The sequence below is a fragment of the Haliotis cracherodii genome, unplaced genomic scaffold, assembly GCF_022045235.1.
Source record: "Haliotis cracherodii isolate W230 unplaced genomic scaffold, xgHalCrac1.p SCAF_25, whole genome shotgun sequence".
Lineage (NCBI taxonomy): Eukaryota > Metazoa > Mollusca > Gastropoda > Lepetellida > Haliotidae > Haliotis > Haliotis cracherodii.
In genome coordinates, this window is record NW_027266281.1 from 2,205,056 (window position 1) to 2,227,713 (window position 22,658).

At 44.1% G+C, this 22,658-nt stretch overlaps 1 protein-coding gene across 1 annotated transcript in view; it reads left to right on the top strand.

The window, feature by feature from the left end:
* Positions 1-22,658, top strand: part of LOC139472739 (neural cell adhesion molecule 2-like) — a 72,281-nt gene that overhangs the window by 45,834 nt on the left and 3,789 nt on the right. Inside the window, exons 7-23 of the mRNA XM_071255199.1 lie at positions 395-569; positions 832-974; positions 1,932-2,094; positions 5,908-6,104; positions 6,996-7,101; positions 7,305-7,472; positions 7,660-7,800; positions 9,256-9,383; positions 12,869-13,073; positions 14,159-14,355; positions 14,782-14,887; positions 15,193-15,360; positions 15,648-15,788; positions 16,664-16,776; positions 17,223-17,397; positions 18,865-19,007; positions 20,645-20,816. Coding sequence (XP_071111300.1) covers positions 395-569; positions 832-974; positions 1,932-2,094; positions 5,908-6,104; positions 6,996-7,101; positions 7,305-7,472; positions 7,660-7,800; positions 9,256-9,383; positions 12,869-13,073; positions 14,159-14,355; positions 14,782-14,887; positions 15,193-15,360; positions 15,648-15,788; positions 16,664-16,776; positions 17,223-17,397; positions 18,865-19,007; positions 20,645-20,816 — 2,641 coding nt within the window. The remainder of the gene's footprint in view (positions 1-394; positions 570-831; positions 975-1,931; positions 2,095-5,907; positions 6,105-6,995; positions 7,102-7,304; positions 7,473-7,659; positions 7,801-9,255; positions 9,384-12,868; positions 13,074-14,158; positions 14,356-14,781; positions 14,888-15,192; positions 15,361-15,647; positions 15,789-16,663; positions 16,777-17,222; positions 17,398-18,864; positions 19,008-20,644; positions 20,817-22,658) is intronic.

Here is a 22,658-nt window from a genome sequence, read left to right on the forward strand (position 1 = left end):
ACATGTTTTCCCTGACCTCAACCCTGTCTCCTGTTTAAGGACCCAATACTACCAATGTTGGCATCTGTCCCTGACCTCAACTCTGCCTCCAGTATTAGGACCCAATACTACCAATGTTGGCATCTGTCCCTGACCTCAACTCTGCCTCCAGTATTAGGACCCAATACTACCAATGTTGGCATCTGTCCCTGACCTCAACCCTGTCTCCTGTTTAAGGACCCGATACTCCAAATGTTGCTATCAGTCCCTGATCTCAACCCTGCCACTTGTATTAGGACCTAACACTCCCAATACTGAAATTTGTACTTGACTTTAACCGTCTTCCTGTACAAGGACCTTTTACTCCCTATGTTGCCATCTATCCCTGACCTCAACCCTGCCTCCTCTGTTGCAGGACAAGATGGTTCTATCGGGAGAAAGATACAAGGTGAGCATCACAAATGATGTGAATGAAACCCGAGGGATGCTGGTGATCGAGCACCTCCGGAACACCGATGAGGGGACGTACTTCTGTATCGCCCATAATCAAGGTGGAAGTGTGTACGAGTCTGTCTTCATCGACACCATTGGTGAGTGACAAAGTACAGAAGCACATACTTCATGCGAAATAAATGAAGAAAATCTTTGAACTTCACGTTACAATTGAAAAAATAACCTGGAAGAGACTCACCTTGATTACCATCTGATATATTGGGTGATGTATGCCCATTCCAATGGCTTAATGATAAAGAATAATATCTGTGTGTCTGATTTCTACGGGCTAACATTATCAGTGATGACTTCACTTTGGTAATAAGCTGGCATTTAAGAAGTGTGTCCCGCTCCTTACAGTGCCTCCTATAATTGAGCCTGTCATTAACAAGACTGAGGCAGAGGGCTATGCTGTGGAGCTTGTGTGTGTTGCCAAGGGAGACCCAGCCCCGATTGTCACATGGAGAGTCAAGGGCTCCGACATCCCCATGTCCGACAGTCAGGTGAGTTGTTGTATATTAAGTCTACTAGTGGAAGGTCAGTGCCTGGTGAGTTGGTGTAGATTAAGGTTACTAGTGGAAGGTCAGTGCCTGGTGAGTTGGTGTAGATTTAGGTTACTAGTGGAAGGTCAGTGCCAGGTGAGTTGGTGTAGATTTAGGTTACTAGTGGAAGGTCAGTGCCAGGTGAGTTGGTGTAGATTTAGGTTACTAGTGGAAGGTCAGTGCCAGGTGAGTTGGTGTAGATTTAGTTTACTAGTGGAAGGTCAGTGCCAGGTGAGTTGGTGTAGATTTAGGTTACTAGTGGAAGGTCAGTGCCAGGTGAGTTGGTGTAGATTTAGGTTACTAGTGGAAGGTCAGTGCCAGGTGAGTTGGTGTAGATTTAGGTTACTAGTGGAAGGTCAGTGCCAGGTGAGTTGGTGTAGATTTAGATTACTAGTGGAAGGTCAGTGCTTGGTGAGTTGTTGTAGATTTAGATTACTAGTGGGAGGTCGGTGCCTGGTGAGTTGCTGTAGATTTAGGTTACTAGTGGAAGGTCCTTGCCTGGTGAGTTGCTGTAGATTTAGGTTACTAGTGGAAGGTCAGTGCCTGGTGAGTTGCTGTAGATTTAGGTTACTACTGGAAGGTCAGTGGCAGGTGAGTTGTTGTAGATTTAGGTTATTAGTGGAAGGTCAGTGCCTGCAATTCCCCGTTTCCAACATCCACGTGATGTGTTGTAAATCTGTTGTAAGATTGATGCTGTCGGTCACTTGAGTTTTTTATGCAGTTTTTAGTGGTGAGTTGAGCGCTCCAGCACCACCAAATCAGACAATCACTTGAGTTGTTGGACTTTCGGTGTTGTTGCTGTGTATTTAGTTGAGAGTTGAGGGTGCTGTCGTCACTTGCAAACTACATGCTAATGATGATATTGTTAGCATAATGTAAAGTTTCATATTAAAGACGCTATAGATATTTCTGTTGTAGGACATCACCATTGAATATCAACACGAAAAACTGCCTTTGGTTCAAGTTAAGACAGTGAAACTCAAGTTCGCCAGACTGGAACAAAAGCACGCCAATAACTACACATGTACCGCCTCCAATGAGGCTGGAAATGCGGAGAAGGATGGCAACTTTGTCGTTCAGTGTAAGCAGCAGGTCTTGCTGTCATGATCCACCCAACCATGCCAGTCACTCTGCTTGTCCTTCTGTTTGTACCTACTGTGTAGGCCATGCCTCCTCTATCGTGCTGTCATGTTAACACCCCTTTGGTCCCCAGCACCCATGCCCGTCTTTCTGTTTGTACCTACTATGTGTAGGCCATGCTTCCTGTATCGTGCTGTCATGTTAAAACCCCTTTGGTCCCCAGCACCCATGCCCGTCTTTCTGTTTGTACCTACTATGTGTAGGCCATGCTTCCTATATCGTGCTGTCATGTTAACACCCCTTTGGTCCCCAGCACCCATGCCCGTCTTTCTGTTTGTACCTACTGTGTAGGCCATGCCTCCTCTATCGTGCTGTCATGTTAACACCCCTTTGGTCCCCAGCACCCATGCCAGTCTTTCTGTTTGTACCTACTATGTGTAGGCCATGCTTCCTGTATCGAGCTGTCATGTTAACACCCTGTTAGTCCCCAGCACCCATGCCCGTCTTTCTGTTAGTACCTACTATGTGTAGGCCATGCTTCCTGCACCGTGCTGTCATGTTAACACCCCTTTGGTCCCCAGCACCCATGCCAGTCTTTCTGTTTGTACCTACTATGTGTAGGCCATGTTTCCTGCATCGTGCTGTCATGTTAACACCCCTTTGGTCCCCAGCACCCATGCCCGTCTTTCTGTTTGTACCTACTTACTGTAGGCCATGCTTCCTGTCTCGTGCTGTCATGTTAACACCCCTTTGGTCCCCAGCACCCATGCCCGTCTTTCTGTTTGTACCTACTTACTGTAGGCCATGCCTCCTCTATCGTGCTGTCATGTTAACACCCCTTTGGTCCCCAGCACCCATGCCAGTCTTTCTGTTTGTACCTACTGTGTGTAGGCCATGCCTCCTCTATCGTGCTGTCATGTTAACACCCCTTTGGTCCCCAGCACCAATTCCCGTCTTTCTGTTTGTACCTATTGTGTGTAGGCCATGCCTCCTCTATCGTGCTGTCATGTTAACACCCCTTTGGTCCCCAGCACCAATTCCCGTCTTTCTGTTTGTACCTACTATGTGTAGGCCATGCTTCCTATATCGTGCTGTCATGTTAACACCCCTTTGGTCCCCAGCACCCATGCCCGTCTTTCTGTTTGTACCTACTATGTGTAGGCCATGCCTCCTGTATCGTGCTGTCATGTTAACACCCCTTTGGTCCCAGCACCAATTCCCGTCTTTCTGTTTGTACCTACTATGTGTAGGCCATGCTTCCTATATCGTGCTGTCATGTTAACACCCCTTTGGTCCCCAGCACCCATGCCCGTCTTTCTGTTTGTACCTACTATGTGTAGGCCATGCCTCCTGTATCGTGCTGTCATGTTAACACCCCTTTGGTCCCCAGCACCAATTCCCGTCTTTCTGTTTGTACCTACTATGTGTAGGCCATGCCTCCTCTATCGTGCTGTCATGTTAACACCCCTTTGGTCCCCAGCACCTATTCCCGTCTTTCTGTTTGTACCTACTATGTGTAGGCCATGCTTCCTATATCGTGCTGTCATGTTAACACCCCTTTGGTCCCCAGCACCAATTCCCGTCTTTCTGTTTGTACCTACTGTGTAGGCCATGCCTCCTCTATCGTGCTGTCATGTTAACACCCCTTTGGTCCCCAGCACCAATTCCCGTCTTTCTGTTTGTACCTATTGTGTGTAGGCCATGCCTCCTCTATCGTGCTGTCATGTTAACACCCCTTTGGTCCCCAGCACCAATTCCCGTCTTTCTGTTTGTACCTACTATGTGTAGGCCATGCTTCCTATATCGTGCTGTCATGTTAACACCCCTTTGGTCCCCAGCACCAATTCCCGTCTTTCTGTTTGTACCTACTATGTGTAGGCCATGCTTCCTATATCGTGCTGTCATGTTAACACCCCTTTGGTCCCCAGCACCTATTCCCGTCTTTCTGTTTGTACCTACTATGTGTAGGCCATGCTTCCTATATCGTGCTGTCATGTTAACACCCCTTTGGTCCCCAGCACCAATTCCCGTCTTTCTGTTTGTACCTACTGTGTAGGCCATGCCTCCTGTATCGTGCTGTCATGTTAACACCCCTTTGGTCCCCAGCACCAATTCCCGTCTTTCTGTTTGTACCTATTGTGTGTAGGCCATGCCTCCTCTATCGTGCTGTCATGTTAACACCCCTTTGGTCCCCAGCACCAATTCCCGTCTTTCTGTTTGTACCTACTATGTGTAGGCCATGCTTCCTATATCGTGCTGTCATGTTAACACCCCTTTGGTCCCCAGCACCAATTCCCGTCTTTCTGTTTGTACCTACTATGTGTAGGCCATGCTTCCTATATCGTGCTGTCATGTTAACACCCCTTTGGTCCCAGCACCTATTCCCGTCTTTCTGTCTGTACCTACTATGTGTAGGCCATGCCTCCTCTATCGTGCTGTCATGTTAACACCCCTTTGGTCCCAGCACCTATTCCCGTCTTTCTGTCTGTACCTACTCTGTGTAGGCCATGCCTCCTCTATCGTGCTGTCATGTTAACACCCCTTTGGTCCCAGCACCTATTCCCGTCTTTCTGTTTGTACCTACTCTGTGTAGGCCATGCCCCCTATATCGTGCTGTCATGTTAACACCCCTTTGGTCCCAGCACCCATGCCCGTCTTTCTGTTTGTACCTACTATGTGTAGGCCATGCCTCCTATATCGTGCTGTCATGTTAACACCCCTTTGGTCCCAGCACCAATTCCCGTCTCGCCCATGTGTGTACTCAATGCAAACGCCATCATGTGTAGCGGATTCATGCAGAAAGAGCACACCATTTTATAACCTTTACATCGCCATTAACCCCATAACATTCACGTCAACAATATCGGCTTCACAGAACTGTAGACACCAATACAACCCATGCCACGCCAATTCTATTGTCAGCCAATCAAGAAACAGTCACTTAGTGGGCGTGGTCTAACTGTTTTAGTTGTATAAGGAAACTTAAACAGTAAATATTGCTTGGTTAGACAATCACTTACAATCCACTTTCAGTGTGATATGTTAAGCCTAAGTACACTGTGTGTGTATGTTGTTTGCATGGATTGGTAGACAAATATTTGCACCTGGAAAAAAGTTGAGCGCCCTCTGACAATGTGGTCATGATATCTTCAAACCTTTTTGCTTGCCTAAAACCAATAGAAACCTAAAGATGTACTATTGGCTGGAAGAGTCGATGAATTATAAAGACAAAAATGTTGACATTTTAGAAAGTGCTATTTATATTACATTATGTGTTATGGTCAAAATTGGTACGTGACTTTTTTTATCAAACAGCAGGGTGTCCTACATAGCTGTGGTTTGTATATAATTGCTACAAATGACACCCAAGCCAATGTCAATAGAGAGTATAGCGGACACGTGCCGGATGACCACCTCTGCCTCATTCCTCCAGTGAAACGTGGGACGGTGGGGTAGCCTTGTGCTTAAAGCGTTCACTCGTCACGCCGAAGACCCGGGTTCGATTCCCCACACAGGTACAATTCGTGAAGCCCATTTCTGGTGTCCCCCGCCGTGATATTGCTGGAATATTGCTAACAGCGGCATAAAACAGTACTCACTCACTCCAGTGAGACGCCTGATTCATTTGTCGTGCAGGTGCTGCTATTCACGGTGCAGCGCGTGTTTCAGTTCCCGTAGAATGTGTTTCCATGTCAACCGAGTTCGCGCGACATCGATTAAACTTTTTAAGGGGTGCTTCATTTTTTCAAGGTGTATATATGTGAACATGTTTTTCATCTCCACAATGTCCTGAAATGATATGTGTTTGCCGTAGTCAAGCCTAACTTTGCGGACATCCCGTACTCGTCAACCTACGGCTGGGTAAACCACAAGTCGGAGATCACGTGTGTTGCCAATGCTGTACCTCCTGCTGTCATCATTTGGAAATACAACAACGCCATCATCACCGATGGACCATTCTTCAGTATCAGCTCAAGGCGAGGAAATCGACAGATGATCAGCATTCTAGAGGTATTTATACGGGTATCATTATTATTATTATTATTATTATTATTATTATTATTATTATTATTATTATTATTTACATATTACAATAAACAAAATGCAGCAAAAAGGGTTTGGGTGATCCTGGCACAGTCAGGCTGGTTAGGCTCATCATCTACACGCAAGCCAGACAGCGAATGGGACTTCTCCCACGAAGCGCTACCTCGTCGAACGTTTTTCTGAGAATGTGAAGACTCCCTAACACTGCAGCCTTCTGCATTACCCAGATTGTCAGATGACCCGTAAACTGCCTCAGACGTATCCAGTCCAGCAAACCTGATCTTGTCCTTTTTGATAAATCCAATGAAATCATTTATATTATTGAATTTTCTGTCCTTTTTTACACTAATGTGATTGACAAGATTCGGGAAAAACATGGCAAATATGCATACCCTACTTTCGAAATATCACGCTTGCATCCTAAGTACCAAGTTGTCCGACTCCCCATTGTTCTCGGTGCCTTAGGTTTGGTACTTCTCAATCTGTTGACTGACATTGGGAGAGTACCTGGGTTTGCAACCAGGAATACAGCCCGTCTCACGATCTGGGTAATGCAGAAAGCTGCAGTGTTGGGGAGACTTCACATTCTCCGAATGGTTCTGGGTGGGGTTGTCTAGACAGCTTCCTGGGAGAAGTCCCGCTGTCTGGGCTGCGTGTAGAGGGGACAACGGCCCTGAGCTGATGATGTGCTTAACCAGCCAGAGAAACGTGCTGTAGATGTGAAGAAAGTTGATTAGTTTGCCTTAAAGAGATCCTCCCCCACCTTCCAGAAAACTAAGTTTCAAAGTTTTATGCGGGAACATAAACATGTTAATACGTTTATCTGCAGTTAGTCGACATGTAATGTTTATCTTTCAGGTGTCGGTGAATGTTGAAAATGAAAACACAATCTTTGGGAACTTCACATGTGAAGCTCTGAATTTACTCGGAAAGTCCGAGAAGAACTTTACCTTGAAACAGGCCGGTCAGTGCATTAAGACACTATTAAGTCACATACAGATAATTATTATATAAATAAGCCACAACACTACTTTTGCCTCAGGTCAATCCCCACCCATTTCAAAAAAGTAAATTAATAGCTTGCACGAAACCTCCTATTGCAGTGATTATAAATGGGGGACTCTCCAGAGTAATCGTCATTATGTTTTTAGTCCTCTTCTATTTCAGTGGTGCCGTCATCCCCGACCGTTTCAATTGGAGGGATGACTCCAACGACCGTCATTCTGCTGATAACCCCTCCTGAAGAGACTGCAATACCACCCGTCACTCACTACAGGGTCGTGTACTACGCAGAGGGTGATGAACAGAACGGGTTCGCACGAATGGCACCTGTTGGTAAGTGGATCTGTCATGAATTCCAGTAAAATAAGGTTAAGCCAAAAACAAAGAAACATGTTTTGTTTCTGTCTCCCGCAAGCATAATTTCAACCTGCGAGGTGGTTTATCCCACCTTAACTCTTATTTCAACTGAGTGCTGATACAGTTTAAGTGTGTCATGGTTTAAATGTTTTGTGTTTGTCAGGCACTAATTCCCAGAAGATGGAGACTCAGCTCCTTATCGATAATATGGCAGCCAACGTGCACTACGTCATCAGCGTGGAGGCTCGGAATAGCGTGGGTTATGGAACCAAGGTCGCAATCTCTGTGTCTACACCAGCTATCAGTAAGTTGAAAGCGTCAGGCTCGGTGACTTGCGTGTAGCTCACGATGTCGATCACTGGGTTGTCTGGTCAAGACTCGATTATATACAAGTCGCTGTCATGTAGATTGAGTATTGCTGAATGTAGCAAAAATGTTGATAAGAACGTTGCTGTTTTCTGGTTTTGACAACAATATTGTGACCTACACTGTCACTAGCTGAGCGACCCGTGAAGATCGGGTGTAGAATAGGTCTTCAGCAACCCATGCTTACCGTAAATGGCGACTAACGGGATCGGGTGGTCAGCCTCGCTGACCCGGTTGACGCATGTCAACGTATCCCTGTTGCGTGGATCGATGCGCATGTTGTCAATCACTGGATTGTCTTGTCCAGATTTGAATATTTGCAGACCGCTGTCATATAGCTGGAATTTTGTTGAGTGCGGCGTTAAGCAAGAAACAAACAAACAAACTAGCTGAGAACAGGAATTTTCAAGTCTGAATGATTTTATAGTTCCCGACAGACGAGCGGTGCACACGTGGTCTGCTCGCATGTGCTCTACATCACTCTAGTCACACATCCAATGAATTGGTCATTACGATTTCACAAGTTGGTTTGGGAAAATGTTTGTGTGTAACAATAAGACTTATCTTTTGACAGATAAGTAACTCTTTTGTAAAAATGTAACTCGAAACACGGACCGGGTAAATTGTGATGTGATAAGTATGTGATACTCCTTCACTGATCCGGGGTAGAATAGATCTTCAGCAACCCATGCTAGCCACAAACGGCGACTATGCTTGTCGTAAATGGCGACAAACGGGATCGGGTGGTCAGACTCGCTGACTTGGTTGATGCATGTCATCGATCCAAATCGGTGGATCGATGCTCATGATATTATTCACTGGATTTAAGTAATGTTATATTTGGGCTAACACTTTCTTAGTAAAGTACAGGTTCTCGTACTTTTGGGGTTGAATCCCGTCCGGAATTCGAACCCACACTTGCCAGAGTGAGGCACCGAATCACCAGCTCACAAAGTCAGCGATCTAACCCACTCAGCCACCGAGACTTCCACGAAAATGAAAGTCCGACAACCGGTAGTCTAGATCACGTACTTTGAGTACCCCTCTGACACGTGTAAATTGGCACGGCTCCCATGGCCGAAAGCTATGAATACAGAATGCCATTTAGAAAGTGGTCAAATGTAACAATTGTTATATTTACTATATTACATTTATATATTTACTAAGAAAGTGTTATCACAAATATAACATTTGTTACATTTGACCACTTTCTAAATGGGATTCTGTATTCATTCACTGGATTGCCTGCTCCAAAATCTGTTATTTACAGACCGCCGTCATACAGCTGGAATATTGCTGAGTGCGGCGTTAAACAACAAACAAACAAACACTCACCCACTGTCAGTTCATCGTGTTCTGCCTTGTAAACTAACATACTGTCTTGTGTCTTCAGGGCAACCGAGCCCTCCAAAAGTTACCTCCCCTAGATCGAGTGACAATCCCAACACGTACCTGCTGGTTTGGGAGACACCAGAGACGGGAGGTACACCCTTGACTGGCTACACAGTACGGTATTACCAGGTCTGTATATAGAGAACCGAGTGTCTTTTGATATCAAATATATCAACACAAGTCGATATAAGTGGAAAAACTCCGAGGCTTGCCGGCGAATGTTGATATATTTGATATCAGATTGATATTGATATTTTATTTATCATCGAACATCATTCGTCCAAATTTCAGTTTGATGACAGTAATAAGCAGTGTTTTAAGTGTAAAAAGTACTGCAAAAAAAATTGCTAAATACATGTATAGCAATTTTACTACAATACATATCTCACGACTGAAGTACGTATCGCAATATAGCGCAACACACATGACAAATTTAGCAATATAATATTAAATATATCGCACTAGAGATCCATGTATAGCAGTTTACTACACTACATATCTCACGACTGACGTTCGTATCGCAATATAGCGCAACACACATGGCAAATCTAGCAATACAATATTAAATAGATCGCACTAGAGATCCATGTATAGCAATTAACTGCAATTTATGTAACACGACAGACCTAAGTATAACGATATACAGTATATTACGGTTATAACGAACTCAAAGGTACCACGTATTTTAGTTCGTTATTAACGTAGATCGTTTGAGTGTGAGTGAGTGTGAGTGTGAGAGTGTGTGTGAGTGTGAGTGTGAGAGTGAGTGTGAGTGTGAGTGTGAGTGAGAGAGAGTGAGAGTGAATGTGAGTGTGAGTGTGAGTGTGAGTGTGAGAGTGAGTGTGAGTGTGTGAGTGAGTGTGAGAGTGAGTGTGAGTGTGTGAGTGAGTGTGAGTGTGAGTGTGAGTGTGAGTGTGAGAGTGAGTGTGGGTGTGAGAGTGAGAGTGAGAGTGAATGTGAGTGTGAGTGTGAGTGTGAGTGTGAGAGTGAGTGTGAGTGTGTGAGTGAGTGTGAGTGTGTGAGTGTAAGTGTGAGTGTGCGTGTGAGAGTGAGTGTGTGAGTGAGAGTGAGTGTGAGAGTGAGTGTGAGTGTGAGAGTGAGTGTGAGTGTGAGTGTGCGTGTGCGTGTGCGTGTGAGAGTGAGAGTGAATGTGCGTGTGAGAGTGAGAGTGACAGTGAGTGTGTGAGTGAGAGTGAGTGTGAGTGTGAGTGTGTGAGTGAGTGTGAGTGAGTGTGAGAGTGAGAGTGAGTGTGAGTGTGCGTGTGAGTGTGAGAGTGAGTGTGAGTGTGAGCGTGAGTCTGCGAGTGAGTGTGGAGTGAGAGTGAGTGTGAGAGTGAAAGTGAGTGTGAGAGTGAGAGTGAGTGTGAGTGTGAGATTGAGTGTGGGTGTGAGAGTGAGAGTGAGTGTGAGTGTGAGTGTGAGTGTGAGAGTGAGAGTGAGTGTGAGTGTGTGAGTGAGTGTGAGTGTGTGAGTGTAAGTGTGAGTGTGCGTGTGAGAGTGAGTGTGTGAGTGAGAGTGAGTGTGTGAGTGAGAGTGAGTGTGAGAGTGAGTGTGAGAGTGAGTGTGAGTGTGAGTGTGAGAGTGAGTGTGTGAGTGAGAGTGAGTGTGAGAGTGAGTGTGAGTGTGAGAGTGAGTGTGAGTGTGAGAGTGTGTGTGAGTGTGAGAGTGTGTGTGAGTGTGAGTGTGAGAGTGAGTGTGAGTGTGAGAGTGAGTGTGGGTGTGAGAGTGAGAGTGAGAGTGAGTGTGAGTGTGAGTGTGAGTGTGAGTGTGAGTGTGTGAGTGAGTGTGAGAGTGAATGTGAGTGTGAGTGTGCGTGTGAGAGTGAGTGTGTGAGTGAGAGTGAGTGTGAGAGTGAGTGTGAGTGTGAGTGTGAGAGTGAGAGTGAGTGTGAGTGTGAGTGTGCGTGTGCGTGTGCGTGTGCGTGTGAGAGTGAGAGTGAATGTGTGTGTGAGAGTGAGAGTGACAGTGAGTGTGCGAGTGAGAGTGAGAGTGAGTGTGAGTGTGAGTGTGCGTGTGAGTGTGAGAGTGATTGTGAGTGTGAGCGTGAGTGTGCGAGTGAGTGTGGAGTGAGAGTGAGTGTGAGAGTGAGTGTGAGAGTGAAAGTGAGTGTGGAGTGAGAGTGAGATTGAGAGTGAGAGTGAGTGTGAGTGTGTGAGTGAGAGTGAGAGTGAGAGTGAGTGTGAGTGTGAGAGTGAGTGTGAGTGTGAGAATGAGTGTGAGTGTGAGAATGAGTGTGAGTGTGAGAGTGAGTGTGTGAGTGTGAGTGAGAGTGAGTGTGAGAATGAGTGTGAGTGTGAGAGTGAGTGTGAGTGTGAGAATGAGTGTGAGTGTGAGAATGAGTGTGAGTGTGAGAGTGAGTGTGTGAGTGTGAGTGAGAGTGAGAGTGAGAGTGAGTGTGAGTGTGAGAGTGAGTGTGAGTGTGAGAATGAGTGTGAGTGTGAGAATGAGTGTGAGTGTGAGAGTGAGTGTGTGAGTGTGAGTGAGAGTGAGTGTGAGAATGAGTGTGAGTGTGAGAGTGAGTGTGAGTGTGAGAATGAGTGTGAGTGTGAGTGTGAGTGTGAGTGTGTGAGTGCAAGTGTGAGTGTGCGTTTGAGAGTGAGTGTGAGTGAGAGTGAGTGTGAGAGTGAGTGTGAGTGTGAGTGTGCGTGTGCGTGTGAGAGTGAGAGTGAATGTTCGTGTGAGAGTGAGAGTGACAGTGAGTGTGTGAGTGAGAGTGAGTATGAGAGTGAGAGTGAGTGTGGAGTGAGTGTGGAGTGAGTGTGAGAGTAAGAGTTAGAGTGAGAGTGAGTGTGAGTGAGAGTGAGTGTGAGAGTGAGTGTGAGAGTGAAAGTGAGTGTGGAGTGAGAGTGAGAGTGAGAGTGAGTGTGAGTGTGAGAGTGAGTGTGAGAGTGAGAGTGAGTGTGAGTGTGAGAGTGAGTGTGAGTGTGAGAATGAGTGTGAGTGTGAGAATGAGTGTGAGTGTGAGAGTGAGTGTGTGAGTGTGAGTGAGAGTGAGAGTGAGAGTGAGTGTGAGTGTGAGAGTGAGTGTGAGTGTGAGAATGAGTGTGAGTGTGAGAGTGAGTGTGAGTGTGAGAATGAGTGTGAGTGTGAGTGTGAGTGTGAGTGTGTGAGTGCAAGTGTGAGTGTGCGTGTGAGAGTGAGTGTGTGAGTGAGAGTGAGTGTGAGAGTGAGTGTGAGTGTGAGTGTGCGTGTGCGTGTGAGAGTGAGAGTGAATGTGCGTGTGAGAGTGAGAGTGACAGTGAGTGTGTGAGTGAGAGTGAGTATGAGAGTGAGAGTGAGTGTGGAGTGAGTGTGGAGTGAGTGTGAGAGTAAGAGTTAGAGTGAGAGTGAGTGTGAGTGAGAGTGAGAGTGAGAGTGAGTGTGAGTGTGAGAGTGAGAGTGAGTGTGAGTGTGGGTGTGAGAGTGAGTGTTAGAGTGAGAGTAAGTGTGAGTGTGAGAGTGAGAGTGATTGTGAGAGTGAGTGTGAGATTGAGATTGTGATTGAGTGTGAGTGTGAGTGTGAGTGTGAGTGAGATTGTGAGAGTGAGGCTGTTTGTACTAAAGAAACGGAAGCGGTCTATCGCAGTACATTTTACATTCCTTGTCAATTTCATGGATCTAATGTTTGTGTACAGGTGGAGCTGTACGACGGTAATCCCGAGAAGGTGAAGACAGTGGTTGGCGACAGGAAAACTCTGAGTATAAGCCAGGGCAATAAGACTGAGGTCAGACTTACAGAACTGATACCCAACTCCGCCTACGAACTGCAGATCACTGCTATAAACGCCATCGGCGTCTCCATGCCAACAAGTAAACTCTTCACAACACCACCTGTTCAATGTAAGTGATAATTATTATGCCCCTTGATATCAATACTCCATATCTTCAGCAACTATTTTATTTAAACAATTCCTGAAATAATTTCGAGTGTTTGGATTTTTGATGCATGTTAAACGTTGGTGTCACTTTATGATAGCCTTGAGGCTTTATATTTTGAGAATAAAGTAATAATTGAAACGAACAAAATGCTGAAACTTTTAAGGCAGTATTTTTCTGGCCAACAAGGATGATATTTGAGTTGAGTTAGTATATTTTGCATTTGTTTTCTTTGCCAAGAGAAAATATAAGACTTTATATTTATTATCCAAATTCAAGTAAGCATGCATCTGTTTTAATTATTTAATGTTCAATTACTTTGGACAAGGGTTTCGATGGAACGAGTTTAATCTATTCTGGTCGGATTGGTGAAACATTTGCTAACCATGTGGCAGACATATTAATGCATTAATAAGTACACAAAGTCAGCATGCAAGTCATGTTATACCAACATAAACAAAAAAAATAATCCGTGGTCAGGTGATCTGTTATCGTTGTGTTTGGGGGAAGCCTGGATTTTTTTAAATGAAAATCTTGCTGAAACTGTTTCGTGTCATGTGTTATCAGTTTGAATAAGTGAATTTCCACTGTGTCAAAAGTCATCAGCTTCACTTTATCATGTTTTGTCCGATCACTATATCATGATATATCTGTTTCACAATACCATGATATATCTGTTTCACAATACCATGATTTATCTGTTTCACAATATCATGATATATCTGTTTCACAATACCATGATATATCTGTTTCACAATACCATGATTTATCTGTTTCACAATACCATGATATATCTGTTTCACAATACCATGATATATCTGTTTCACAATACCATGATATATCTGTTTCACAATACCATGATTTATCTGTTTCATTGTGTCATGATTTATCTCTTCATTGTGTCATGATTTATCTGTTCACTGTGTCAGGTTTCACTGCGTTTGCCCCAGGAATCTGGACGGAATTCCATATTAAATTCAGTGTCCCAGGTTTATGTGAACATGTATGTTCTTACCCCAATGTCCTAATGTCCTACGTGTTTGTTTAAGTCAAGCCTAACTTTGCGGACACCCTGTACTCGTCAACCTATGGCTGGGTAAACCACAAGTCGGAGATCAAGTGTGTTGCAAATGCTGTGCCTCCCGCTGTCATCATTTGGAAATACAACGACGCCATCATCACTGATGGTCCCATCTTTAATATCAGATCGTTGCGGAGATATGATCAGACGATCAGCATTCTGGAGGTATTTGAATGGGAATGCCTTGTCTCCTCGTTGCATTGTCCCCAGGTCCACAGCAGACATGGGAAACAGCAGCGTCTGTCTATGATTTCCGTCCAATGCCGATCACAATGATAGGTTTCTCTTTTACAAATGAGAAGTGAGAGAATATTCCACCTGATTCTTATCGGGTTGTATCTAAAGCTGCCAAGCTGTATTTTGCACAATGCGTGCAGTATATGTGAACACAAATATCCATGTTTTCAGAAACAGTTAATGTGCTCCTGAAAGTGAATAAAGAAATATTTGTTTTAAGTGTTGCTCAAATAGAATCAATTACAGGACATCAAAGCTTTTGTGAAAACGTATGTTTTGTTATAAGTTGTTTAGCTCAAGACCACCCCTCTCCTCCCCCCTCCCCCTATCATCATTGTATTGTTTATCCTTCAGGTTTCGGTGAATGTTGAAAATGAAAACACCATATTTGGGAAGTTCACGTGTGTTGCTGAGAACAACCTTGGCGTGTCCGAAAAGGACATCATCTTGACGCAGGCTGGTTGGTGCAATAAGCTCAAACAGACTTGATTGTATTTTTTGAATTTATTTAAAAAAGGCTTTTTTTCAGAAAATGCTGGAAAATGTAATTTTGGCTCAGGTTTTACACACCTAACTCAATTGTTCACATGACATACTGCATATCCTGAGAAAATAATTTGTGAACAAAATTGTTCAGTAGAAAATTCAGGTTCTAAAAGCAGCAAGCGAGACTGTATTCTGCCTCTAGCATAAATCCTAGCCCCCAATTCTTTTGACATTGCCGACTCATTGTCCATTTAGTTGATGATCCTGTTACAATTTCAGTGAAGCCATCGGCCCCGAGTATTTCAGTTGATATGGTGACCCGCAGAAGCATCCGTCTGCTGATTACTAAAAGTCAAGAAACTGGTGGGCCTCCCATCATTGACTACATGATTGTGTATTACGCTCAAGACGATGTTAAGAACAAGATCAAAAGACGGGTACCTGTCAGTAAGTAAAAAAGTTTATTAATTCCATTAAGATAGGGTGAAGCCTTAAGATGAGGTTTAAACTACATGATTTTGTATTACGCTGAAGACGATGTTAAGGACAAGATCAAAAGTAGGGTACCTGTCAGAAAGTGAAACTTTATTAATTCTATGAAGATAGGGTTAAGCCCCAAACAAAGAAAAATATTTTGTTCCTCTTTTCCACAGACATAGTTTCATTTAATTCTAATGCAGTGTTGGTTAACCCTGTCATGTTTTATCAGTCTAATGGTGTTCTGTGTTCGTCAGACTCAAACTCTGAGGAATTGCAGACTCAGGTCATCATCGATTATCTTGGAGCCATGGTTAAATACAACATCAGGGTCAGGGCTCGCAACAGCGTGGGCTATGGAGCCAAGGCAAAAATCTCTGCCAAGACACTGGTCCACCGTGAGTTGAAACCTGATACATAATGTTGCAGTGATTGGCGTTTCTCGTGGCTGTATGATGCATTATGATCATTCTACAGGTTATGGACAATAAGGACTGCTTTGATACATAATGTTGCAGTGATTTGCGTTTCTCGGGGCATATCTGTCGTATATAAACATTTCAGGCTGTCAGCATAAACCACGAAATTTATCTTTTAACTTTCACCAAAATGAAATTCTAATAAGAGCCCCTTAGCCTATTTCTAGTTTGGGGACTAGACTCCCTGGACGTTTATTACATCGAAAACGGTAGCCTGTACAGACAGTGACTGTATTCCTTATGAGAACAGAAATAATAGATAAATTGTTGTAATCATTTCAACAACGTCACCCTTTTGCGTCCAATAGGACGCACTGTGGAGATTATTGCGTCCATTCTTAATTTGTTTGTAAAGATGATGAACTATTTCATACGTTCTCTGTGTTTGTGTCATCATCATGATTTCCATTATATCTGCACTTAAGTATTTTCGTATCATGAACTATCATGCTTTAATTAATGTTTTGACCTGCGAGAAACATGTCACAAACTGTCCAGAACTTTTCTTCTAGAAGAAAAAAAACATGTTTCTCCCTTTCCCGACTGATTAATATGGAGACCAGACTCCAAACCTGAATTTCTTGTTTTCCTTTTACCATGTTATTTGTTGATTATTTGTATATTATTTAGATACAGAAATACGTGCTGGACAGGATAAATGTCCTGAAAAGTTGTCCTAGGATTTGCATCCTGTTCCTCTTCCATCCCCCTCTGAAGATTAACCAGCTGGTCCTCTGTGGTTTAAAACACAACTCAGCAGAGTCTTAGTGATTTAACTTGCTTCTATATTCCAGCCCCACTGTCTCTGGAAGTCCCCGCTATTGTGAGTGATCCCATTGTCGGCACCAAGTTTGTGATGACTTGCAGCGCAAAAGGCAATCCGTACCCATCATTAATCTTCCAGAAGGTGAGGTACTTGTGTTTGGGATCCCATTCGCCCGTGTACATACGGAGTTGGTTGTATCTTGAATTGTGAAGTCTAAATGTCGTGTTTGTCAGAGCATGCAAAACGTTATCAGATTGTATGCTATAATATGATGAAGCAGAAATGTGGGCAGAACCATGCCATTTGTAATATACGAAATCATATGCATTCACACAGAGGTAAGAATATTGTGCATCGTAGAGGTTATGAGCAATATCGCTGTGCGTCAGCAAATTGATTAAGTCTTTACAGACAGGATATGAAGTGTGACAAAACACATTAAATTATTATATCAGTATTAGATGGTGCCTAATCCTGGACTCATTACAGGACAACACAGCCCTGTCGGGGGAGAGATGCAAGATGACGGACATAAATCATGTAGATATAATCTGTCCCTGACCTCAACCCTGCCTCCTCTGTTCCAGGACAAGATGGTTCTATCGGGAGAAAGATACAAGGTGAGCATCACAAATGATGTGAATGGGACCCGAGGGATGCTGGTGATCGATCACCTCCGGAACACCGATGAGGGGACGTACTCCTGTGTCGCCCGTAACCAAGGAGGAAATGTGTCCAAGTCTGTCTTCATCGACACCATTAGTGAGTGTTAAAATTGGGAAACACGTACGTCAGGCAAACTATGCGGGTTTTGTTTATGCCATGTGAACTGTTAGAGTCTGGGTAGCGTATGGACAAACCCATGTCCTCATTATTTGTTTATGTCTGGCATGTACACCAACAAAGCCCTGTCTCAAAGACCAACCATCATCCTTAATACAATCAAGGAAGGACTTTCTTTATATTCACAGACAGTATTTGAGACAAGTGGAATTAATGCCACGTGGATTCTTTTAACAATCTCAGAAAAGAAGTTTCATTCTGCCAAAACAGTTGATTTTTCAGCTTTGTACACCACTATCCCACATGACAAACTTAAGGAAATACTCTATTCCTTGATCCATGGGGCCTTTGTTACAAAACGTGGTGAACACAGATACAGTTACGTATGTATATTCAGAGGTCAAGGACAATTTGTGAAAAATGAAAGCAAATGCCATCTGAAGTTTACTGAGAAAGCAATATGTGAAATGCTTGACTTCCTCATTGATAACATCGATGTAAAGTTTTGGGGTAAGACATTGAGGCAAGATACAGGCATCCCCATGGGCACCAATTGTGCTCCCCTTCTTGCGGATCTGTTTCTTTATGCAAATGAATCGGAATTTCTGTTTTGATTGGCAAAGTCAAAACAAGGTAATTTGGCCAAGATGTTTAACTAAAGCTTCAGATATATTGATGATCTGATGTCGTTCAATAACAATCAAATAGCCAATTCCTTTCCACTGACTTACCCACCTGAACTAGAAAAATAAAGGAGACCCGTGTGACCGACTCATCAGTTTCATTTTTAGATCTATGCATAAAGATTCAGAGTGACAAAACACTTCCACAAGACCGTATGATAAAAGGGATGACTTCAACTTTCCAATAGTCAACTTTCCCTTCATGTCGAGCAATTTTCCAGCAGCTCCAGCCTTTAGTGTTTACATTTCGCAGCTTTTGAGATACAATCGAACATGCTCTTTCTACCAGGATTTCAAAGAGCTTCAAAAGAGTCTTGCTCAGGAGTTGTTTAATCAAGGTTACAACATTCAAGGTCTCAGTGAACCTTTCAAAAAGTTGTATTGTAGACATGTGGAGGACATTTCCATATTTGACGCATCAGTGACAAAAAAGATGTCCGTGCAATTCCAATTTTCAATTTTGACTTGTACCATATGTTCCCGTATTTTTTAGGTAAACAATTGACTTGCCTATGCATGTGTTTGTGACGGGTGCCACCGCTGGAACAGGATACACTTTTTTCGCGAACACCTGGTATCATTACCATTTGATAGTGATTCATAAACACATGCTCATGATATAGTCGGAATTGTACAATCGACTGTGCTTTATGCAGAGATTTTTTATTAGATATGGAAAGGGTATTGTCGCTTTAATTCCCACATTATCCGTGTTGATTTAACTTTGGTCACAGGATATCAACGTGTGCTGTTCTCTTTACAGTGCCGCCTATTATTGAGCCTATCATTAACAAGACTGAGCGAGAGGGCAATGCTGTGGAGCTTGTGTGTGTTGCAAAGAGCGACCCAGCCCCGATGGTCACATGGAGAGTCAAGGGCTCCCACAGCCCCATTTCCGACAGTCCGGTGAGTCATACAGTTGTTAAGTTGTTGTTAGTGGGGAGTCAAGTACTCCAACATCATGTTGAAAAGTGTAAACCTGTTGTTAGCTTGATGGTGTTGTTATTGTCTCAGAATATTAAAGCACGCCTTTGCAAATGAACAAGCTTTAAGGTTTTTTCAAGTTTTTTTATCCCGGACTTGGATCATATTATATATACTCTGCAAAAAATGAAACGCAAAAATGATTTCAGATGTTTATTTTATATATCATCAAAAGATGGTAATCCATTTGTTCAAAATAGGCAGGTACCATTGTCATTGTCTCAGGTTCCATATGACACACAGATTTTCAAGGTGAAGGTTATCTGTTCTCATTATCTTGTGTGGCCATCATTAGAGTTTTATCTGACTGGCATCATCGGCCATGGAAGCAAACAGATACCGAGTTATTGCCTGGGGGAATGTTCAGCCACTCTGCCAGCAGTGCTTGTGCCAACTGTCGGGGGTTCTGTAGTTGCTGCTGATGTGCTTGCAGACGTTCGTGCAGTGCATCCCATATATGTTCGTTTAGGTTTAAGTCTGGAGACCTGGAGGGCCATGGCAGGACCTGTATGTTGTGATTCCTCAAAAAGCCTGTTGTCAGTCTTCCCGTGTAAAATAGTGCGTTGTCTTGTTGGAAAATGACGTTCACTTGTTGCATAATGGGAAGAACGAGTGGCTGAAGAATATCATCTGTGTTGTGCGTTAAATTCCCCAGAACTTGCACCAAATGTGTTCCGCCAGTGTAGGAGATTGACGCCCACACCATTACACTACCACCACCAAATCTGTCTGGTTCCTGTATGCAGTTTCATGCATAATGTTCCCTTCGTTGCCTGTAAACACAACGTCTACCATCCGCACGGCGAAGCATGAAACGTGACTAGTAACTAAACCAAACTTGACTCCAACGTAGTTGTTGCGATACTCTGTGACCTTGACACCACTGACGTCGCAACCGATAATGCAAGTCGGCCAAAATGCACACAAATGAATCCCAATCCATGCAAAAGTGACGAATTCATTTTTAAAAATTAATTGTGTATGGATGTCGGCACCACACCTGTTACATATTTATGGTGTTAGTGTTTGTGTCTTTCTTCTTTTGCAGAGTATATATTTCCTTTATACCACTGTGAAATGTTTTTGAAAAGGATCAAGATCCTCCTAACTGTCATTGCCCGAGGAAAACTTTATTTAAGCTTTAACGCAGGATTTACTCCATATCAATGAAATTTGGTATGTGTCTTCCTCAGAGCAGGCCACGATCGGATCAGGTTGTTAGTGAATTACGTATAAGGCCAAGATCGCAATGAAGGTCATTCGTAAAGTAATTTGACATTGTCTCTGGAGGACCCTTTTATGCAAACCTTTGTGAAAACCTTACACGTGTAATGGTATGGCATTTAATTGATAGGTTTTTAGCGACCTTCATTGTAGGTCCAGGTCATCGAGTATTCAGGTGTAAGAATGTTCTGTGTATTGAACCAACTCCATGTTTTCGAGAACATGTTCGTCGGGGCTAGAGCACATTTAATCTTGAACTAGTCAAGCATTGCATGACTGAACATGAGAGTCAAAATCCATTAACACGAAAGTGCATATTACTTTGTTTAATTAAGGTAGTGAGAGTCTTCACCATTGAAGAACACGTTGAAGTAAAGCCTCCGATTCATGTCAGGGCCGCGACACTCACGTTCACCAGATTGCAACCAGAGCACGCCAACAACTACACATGTACCGCCTCCAATGTGGCTGGAACTGATGAGAAGGATGGCAACATTATCGTTGAGTGTAAGTACCAGTGTGGTCCCCATCACCCCATCCCAGCCTCTTTGAGTGACTGCGTACGCTGTATGGGTCCCCTGCACCCCATGGTTCTGTGTGTGTGTGGATTTATGAGCTGTATACTTGGTCCGCAGCACCCCATGGTTCTGTGTGTGTGTGGATTTATGAGCTGTATACATGGTCCGCAGCACCCCATGGTTCTGTGTGTGTGTGGATTTATGAGCTGTATACTTGGTCCGCAGCACCCCATGTTTCTGTGTGTGTGTGTGGATTTATGAGCTGTATACTTGGTCCGCAGCACCCCATGGTTCTCTGTGTGTGTGTGGATTTATGAGCTGTATACTTGGTCCCCAGCACCCCATGGTTCTCTGTGTGTGTGTGGATTTATGAGCTGTATACTTGGTCCCCAGCACCCCATGGTTCTCTGTGTGTGTGTGGATTTATGAGCTGTATACTTGGTCCCAAGCACCCCATGGTTCTCTGTGTGTGTGGATTTATGAGCTGTATACTTGGTCCGCAGCACCCCATGGTTCTCTGTGTGTGTGTGGATTTATGAGCTGTATACTTGGTCCGCAGCACCCCATGGTTCTCTGTGTGTGTGTGGATTTATGAGCTGTATACTTGGTCCCCAGCACCCCATGTTTCTGTGTGTGTGGATTTATGAGCTGTATACTTGGTCCCCAGCACCCCATGGTTCTGTGTGTGTGTGTGGATTTATGAGCTGTATACTTGGTCCCCAGCACCCCATGGTTCTCTGTGTGTGTGGATTTATGAGCTGTATACTTGGTCCCCAGCACCCCATGGTTCTCTGTGTGTGTGTGGATTTATGAGCTGTATACTTGGTCCGCAGCACCCCATGGTTCTGTGTGTGTGTGTGGATTTATGAGCTGTATACTTGGTCCGCAGCACCCCATGGTTCTGTGTGTGTGTGTGTGGATTTATGAGCTGTATACTTGGTCCGCAGCACCCCATGGTTCTGTGTGTGTGTGTGTGGATTTATGAGCTGTATACTTGGTCCCCAGCACCCCATGGTTCTCTGTGTGTGTGGATTCATGAGCTGTATACTTGGTCCGCAGCACCCCATGGTTCTCTGTGTGTGTGTGGATTTATGAGCTGTATACTTGGTCCGCAGCACCCCATGGTTCTGTGTGTGTGTGGATTCATGAGCTGTATACTTGGTCCGCAGCACCCCATGGTTCTGTGTGTGTGTGGATTCATGAGCTGTATACTTGGTCCCCAGCACCCCATGGTTCTCTGTGTGTGTGGATTCATGAGCTGTATACTTGGTCCGCAGCACCCCATGGTTCTGTGTGTGTGTGGATTCATGAGCTGTATACTTGGTCCCCAGCACCCCATGGTTCTCTGTGTGTGTGGATTCATGAGCTGTATACTTGGTCCGCAGCACCCCATGGTTCTCTGTGTGTGTGGATTCATGAGCTGTATACTTGGTCCGCAGCACCCCATGGTTCTGTGTGTGTGTGTGGATTTATGAGCTGTATACTTGGTCCGCAGCACCCCATGGTTCTGTGTGTGTGTGTGGATTTATGAGCTGTATACTTGGTCAGCAGCACCCCATGGTTCTGTGTGTGTGTGTGGATTTATGAGCTGTATACTTGGTCCGCAGCACCCCATGGTTCTGTGTGTGTGTGGATTTATGAGCTGTATACTTGGTCCGCAGCACCCCATGGTTCTCTGTGTGTGTGGATTTATGAGCTGTATACTTGGTCCCCAGCACCCCATGGTTCTGTGTGTGTGTGTGGATTTATGAGCTGTATACTTGGTCCCCAGCACCCCATGGTTCTGTGTGTGTGTGTGGATTTATGAGCTGTATACTTGGTCCGCAGCACC